This window comes from Cebus imitator, unplaced genomic scaffold (genome assembly GCF_001604975.1).
Source record: "Cebus imitator isolate Cc_AM_T3 unplaced genomic scaffold, Cebus_imitator-1.0 Scaffold729, whole genome shotgun sequence".
Classification (NCBI taxonomy): Eukaryota; Metazoa; Chordata; class Mammalia; order Primates; family Cebidae; genus Cebus; species Cebus imitator.
The window spans coordinates 447,448-453,157 of record NW_016108044.1 but is presented as its reverse complement, the minus strand read 5'-3'; the positions used below and the strand labels follow the sequence as shown (position 1 = coordinate 453,157).

Sequence of the window (5,710 nt, the reverse complement as noted above, 5' to 3'; positions counted from 1 at the left end):
GGTGCGGGTGGGGAACGCGCAACCCAAAAATGCCGGCGACGAGCTTCTTGGGACAGTTCTCGCACACAGTTTCTCTGGAGGGAGCTTGAGGGCTTCTGAGACGTCTCTAGCACTAGCCCCCTAGCATCGCTCCCATTTCCTCCCCTTCCGCGGAGGTTATTCTTCCTGGTGGCCCCTTCATTGGGTGTCCCTTTGGTACACCCCGACCCTAGCGGGGAGTGGCGCTGCGAGCGCCCGCGTAGCCACTGCGCATGCGGACCAGGCAAAGTGTAGGGTGGGCCGGGGAGGGAAGCGCTGAGCACGGACCCCGCCCCTTCGCGGTTCGGTGCGTGACGTCGCTAGGGGCGCCGGCCTCCGCCCGGCCCCGAGGGGTAAGAGCGAGTGGCCGGAGCATCCGTCGCGCGAGACCGGGAGGGGACGAGGGTGTTGCGATCGTTCGGCGGGGGGGCCTTCTGGGGAGGGGGTGCTCAGGTGCACCGGCGGCCGTGGACCCCCAGGTTCTGCCCTCCCCTCCCTTTAATCCCCTTCCAGCCGGACGGGAGACGGGACAGGGGTGAGCATTTGTGACACTTGCATTTCCGTGGCTCCCTCCTCCTCCCCGGCCCCTGTTTATCTCCTCGCCTTCCAGAAGTTCTTTCCCATCAGACTGTCGTTCCTTGCGTGGAAGCAGGAGGCGGGGTTCGACCAGACCTTGGCCCTACCCCTCCTATGTTAAAGTCCGCAGGCCTCAGTTTCCCCCATAGTATTTTTTGCCTGGCCTTACCTGGTTTTGAGGATCCTTACGGGAAAGAGAAAGGAAATGGACATTTGCTGAGTTCCTGCATGGCTAAATACCACGCAGACAGCTTCATCCGCCACGTTTAATCCTTATTTCTTGGTGTTCTCGGAAGTCCCATTTCACGGATTCCTAAGCTCACAGAGTGAGTAGCAGAAAGGGATTCATATCTAGCCATTTAGCTGCGAAGTGGAGTTCTTCTCCAGAGTCTTCCCTTGTCTGGGCTCTGGCTGGAACTGTTCCTCAGCTAAACCCTCGCCCCAGAACAGTGCTTCCTGTTTCCCTACCTGAGAAGTCTCCCTTTCGGGTTCCTTTTTCCAGCACGGAGTGCCCTGCTCTGCCTCCACTTAGGTTACTTCAGAAATGAAATGCAGAAAATATGTATCAAGCAGTGTAGGGAGGTGAACTTTTGGAGTCGAGAACCTTGGATTCTTGTTCTGGCTCTGCCACTAACTATGAGGCCTCGGGAAGTCCCTTGCCTTCTCTGAGCTTTCGCTTCTCGTTGTGTATAAGAGGTGCTCTTGTCCCATTCTCCCTCCCTGTCCTCCAGCAGGCTCTCCCTGGAGGCCCAGGCCCCTCTGCTCCCCATGGGCAACTGCCAGGCAGTGCACAACCTGCACCTTTGTCTGGCCCACCACCCACCTCTGGTCTGTGCCACTTTGATCCTGCTGCTCCTTGGCCTCTCCGGCCTGGGCCTTGGCAACTTCCTCCTCACCCACAGGACTGGCCTACGCAGCCCTGACATCCCTCAGGTAAGTTCCACCCCCTCCAAAACCCACTCTTCCTTCCAACATAGACAGGCTTTTGCTGTTAATCTCATCTCACCTGTCTCCCACCCTCCTTTTGCTTGTAGGACTGGGTCTCTTTTTTGAGATCTTTTGGCCAGCTGACCCTGTGTCCCAGGAATGGGACAGTCACAGGGAAGTGGCGAGGGTCTCACGTCGTGGGCTTACTGACCACCTTGAACTTCGGAGACAGTCCAGACAGGAACAAGACCCGGACATTCCAGGCCACTGTCCTGGGTAGTCAGATGGGATTGAAAGGTGAGATCAGAGGCTGCGGTGGCTGACACCTGCAAGTAATCCCAGCATGTTGGGAGACCAAGGTGGGCAGATCATGTGAGGACAGGAGTTTTAGAATAGCCTGGCCAACATGGTGAAACCCCATCTCTACTAAAAATACAAAAATTAGCCGGGCATGATGGCAGGCACCTGTAATCCCAACTACTCAGGAGGCTGAGCCAGGAAAATCGCTTGAACCCAGGAGGCAGAGGTTGCAGTGAACTGAGATTGTGCTGCTGCACTCCAGCCTGGGTGACAGAGTGAGACTCTGTCTCAAAACAAATTAAAAATTGGCCAGTCGCGATGGCTCACACCTGTAATCCCAGCACTCTGGAAGGCCAAGGAGGGCGGATCACAAGGTCAGGAGTTTGAGACCAGCCTGGCCAACATGGTGAACGCTGTCTCTACCAGAAATAAAAAAATTAGCCAGGCGTAGTGGCGTGTACCTGTAGTCCCAGCTACTCAGGAGGCTGAGGCAGAAGAATCACTTGAACCTGGGAGGCAGAGAGGTTGCAGTGAGCCGAGATTGTGCCACTGCACTCCAGCCTGGATGACAGAGCAAGACTCCATCTCAAAAAAAAAAATTAAAAAAAAAATAAATAAATAAAAACAAAATTTAGCCAGGTGTGGTGGTGGGTGCCTATAGTCCCAGTTACTTAGGAGGCTTAGGCAGGAGAATTGCTTGAACCCGGGAGGCAGTTGTAGTGAGCAGAGATCACACGACTGTACTCTAGCCTGGGTGACAGACAGAGAGAGACTGTCTCAAAAGAAAAGTTAAAGGTGGGATCAGAGAGGACTGTGGGGTCGGGCATCAGAACACTCAGGGCTGGGACCTGCCTCTGACCCCACCAATGATGACCTTGGGCACATCCCTGGACTTTAGTCACTTCTGTGATTAGGGCTTTCAGTGAACATGCTGCCAACAAGGTAGGTTTTCTACAAATACTTTCTTCCTCTGCCAGTTCAGACGTTCTCTGAGTCTTTTCCTTGGAGGGCTGATGAGATAGGCTAGGTTTGACCTAATGTTTCTCATCCTTTACCCACCTCCTTTTAGAGACACCTTCTTTTTCCTCAGGGATATCAGAGAAGCATAGTCTGTTCAATTAAACTAGTGTCATAAGGGCCTGCTATGTGCTTAGCATACTCTATATGCTACAAAGGATGCAGAAAAAAATTAGACACCACCAATTTCCAAATAGCTTATAGTCTTCTGGGAAAATGACAAGCGAGAGAGACAGAAAGTAAAAATGTCAGTAGATGCCATTAATTCCTGTGTGACATTTGGCCTTATCTAAAATATGCGGAGATAAAGAGGGAAGGAAGAGAGAGGGTGGTTTTTTCTGATTTCTGATGTCTTTTACAACACTCTCATTCTAAGATTCTCCTATGAGTACGTATGTGTTGAGGTGGAGTGGGCCTATGCATGTCTAGGTGTACATGTATGTTAACAAAAATAAAGAATGTGTCTGATATATGCAGACTTGGGACAATTTTTCCCATTCTTTTTACTCTTAAGTAGATATATAATAGTTTTATTGAGATATGATTCATATACCATTCAATTCACCCATTGAAAATATATGGTTAGGGTTGGGCGTGGTGGCTCACGCCTGTAATCCCAGCACTTTGGGAGGCCAAGGCAGGCAGATCACTTGAGCTCAGGAGTTTGAGACCAGCCTGGGCAACATGGCAAGACTCTGTTTCTACTGCAAATACAGAAAAATAGCCAGGCATGGTGGTGCACACCTGTGGTCTTAGCTACTCGGGAGACTGAGCTGGGAGGATTGCTTATACCTGGGAGGTAAAGCTTGCAGTAAGCCGAGATCATGCCACTGCACTCCAGCCAGGGTGACAGAGTGAGACCCTGTCTCAAAAAAAAAAATAAATAAATGTACCGTTAGGCCAGGTGATGGCTTGAGCTCAGAGTTTGAGACCAGCCTGGGCAACACAGTCACAAAAGTATGCAGGCATCACCACAGTCAATTTTAGATCATTTTCATCACCCGAAAAAGAAACTCTGTACCCATTAGCAGTCACTTCCTGCCACACCCCCATCTCCCAGCCCTAGGCAACCATTCATCTACTTTCTGTCTCTGTAGATTTGCCTAGCCTAGACATTTCATATAATTTCATTCCATTTCATATATAATGGTCTTTTGTGACTGGCTTCTTTCACTTGGTATGATGTTTTAAAGTTTCATTTGTGTTGTATGTAGCGGTATTTCATTTTTTTAATTTAAAATTTTTTTTTTTTTTGAGACAGTTTTGCTCTTGTCACCCAGACTGGAGTACAATGGCAAAATCTCAGCTCACTGCAACCTCCACCTCCTGGGTTCAGGTGATTTTCCTGCCTCAGCCTCCTGAACAGTTGGGATTACAGGCGCGCATCACCATGCCTGGCTATTTGTTTTCATTTTAGTAGAAATGGGGTTTCACCATGTTGGCCAGACTGGTCTCGAATGCCTGACCTTGTGATCCACCCACCTCAGCCTTGCAAAGTGCTGGGATTACAGGCATGAGCCATCTTGCCCGGCCAGTGTTTTATTTTATTTTTTACTGCTGAATAACATTCATTGTATGAACATTTCACATTTTCTTTTATTCAATCATCATGTGATTGACAGTGGGTTGTTTCCTTTTTCACTATTATGAATGATGCTGTCTTGAGTGTTCCTCAGTGTTTGCATGGCGTGTTTAATTTCTCTTGAGAATATACTTACAAGTAGAATATATAATAACACTATGTTTAATCTTTTGAGAGCTACCAAACTGTTTTCCAAAGTGACTACGCCATTTTATATTCCCACCAACATGAGGCTTCCAGTTTCTTCACATCCTCACCAACACTTGTTATCATTCATCTTTTTTATTATAGCTATCATAGCATGAAGTCTGTGGTTCTGATTTGCATTGTCTTGATGGCTGAGAAGAGTTGATAATGATTTTTCATGCATTCAGTGGTCATTTGTGTGTCTTCTTTAGAGAAATGTATTCACAGTCTTTGTCCATTTTTTAAATTGGGTAATTTGTCTTTTAGTTATTATAAGAGTTTTGTGGCCGGGCATGGTGGCTCACACCTGTTATCCCAGCACTTTGGGAGGCCAAGGTGGGAGGGTCACCTGAAGTCAGAAGTTCAAGACCAGGCTGGCTAACATGGTGAAACCCTGTTTCTACTTAGAAAAACTGAGCCAAGCATGGTGGCGTGCACCTGTAATCCCAGCTACTCAGGAAGCTGAGGCAGGAGAATTGTTTGAACCTGGGAGCTAGAGGTTGCAGTGAGTCAAGATCACACCATTGCACTCCAGCTTGGGCAACAAGAGCAAAACTGCATCTCAGGAAAAAAAAAAAAAGAGTTTTTTATACTTTCTAGATACAAGTGCCTTGTCTGAGAAATGATTTACAGATCTTTTCTTCCATTTTGTGAGTTGTTTTTTTCATATTGTTGATGGTTCTGTGAAACACAAAAGTTTTTAATTTTAATTTTAATTTTTTTTGAGACAAGAGTTATGCTCCATTATCCAGACTGGAGTGCAGTGGTGCAGTCTCAGTTCACTATAACCTCTGCCTCCCAGATTCAAGCATTCACCTGTGTTGGCCTCCCAAGTAGCTGGGATTACAGGTGTCCACCATCACACCTAGCTAATTTTTTGTACTTTTAGTAGAGACAGGGTTTCATCATATTGGCCAGGCTGGTCTTGAACTCCTGGCCTCAAGTGATCCACCTCCCTTGTCCTCCCAAAATGGTGGGATTACAGACATGAGCTAGCTACCATGCCCAGCCAAAAGTTTTTTTAATTTTGATAAAGTCCAATTTATCTATTTTTCTCCTTTGTTTCTTGTGCTGCTTTTTTGTTTGTGGGTTTTTTTTTTTCCG

At 47.8% G+C, this 5,710-nt stretch overlaps 1 protein-coding gene across 4 annotated transcripts in view; it reads left to right on the top strand.

Annotated features, from left to right (window-relative positions):
- Positions 1-261: 261 nt before the first annotated feature.
- TMEM219 (transmembrane protein 219) overlaps positions 262-5,710 on the top strand; it is a 12,308-nt gene continuing 6,859 nt past the window's right edge. The window contains exons 1-3 of one of the 4 annotated variants that reach the window (XM_017519195.2): positions 262-371; positions 1,326-1,527; positions 1,629-1,818. In XM_017519195.2, coding sequence (XP_017374684.1) covers positions 1,363-1,527; positions 1,629-1,818 — 355 coding nt within the window. In that variant the 5' untranslated portion in view covers positions 262-371; positions 1,326-1,362. Of the gene's footprint in view, positions 372-782; positions 921-1,325; positions 1,528-1,628; positions 1,819-5,710 lie in introns of those variants that run through there. The other 3 variants (XM_017519196.1, XM_017519198.2, XM_017519197.2) reach the window with 3 other exon arrangements.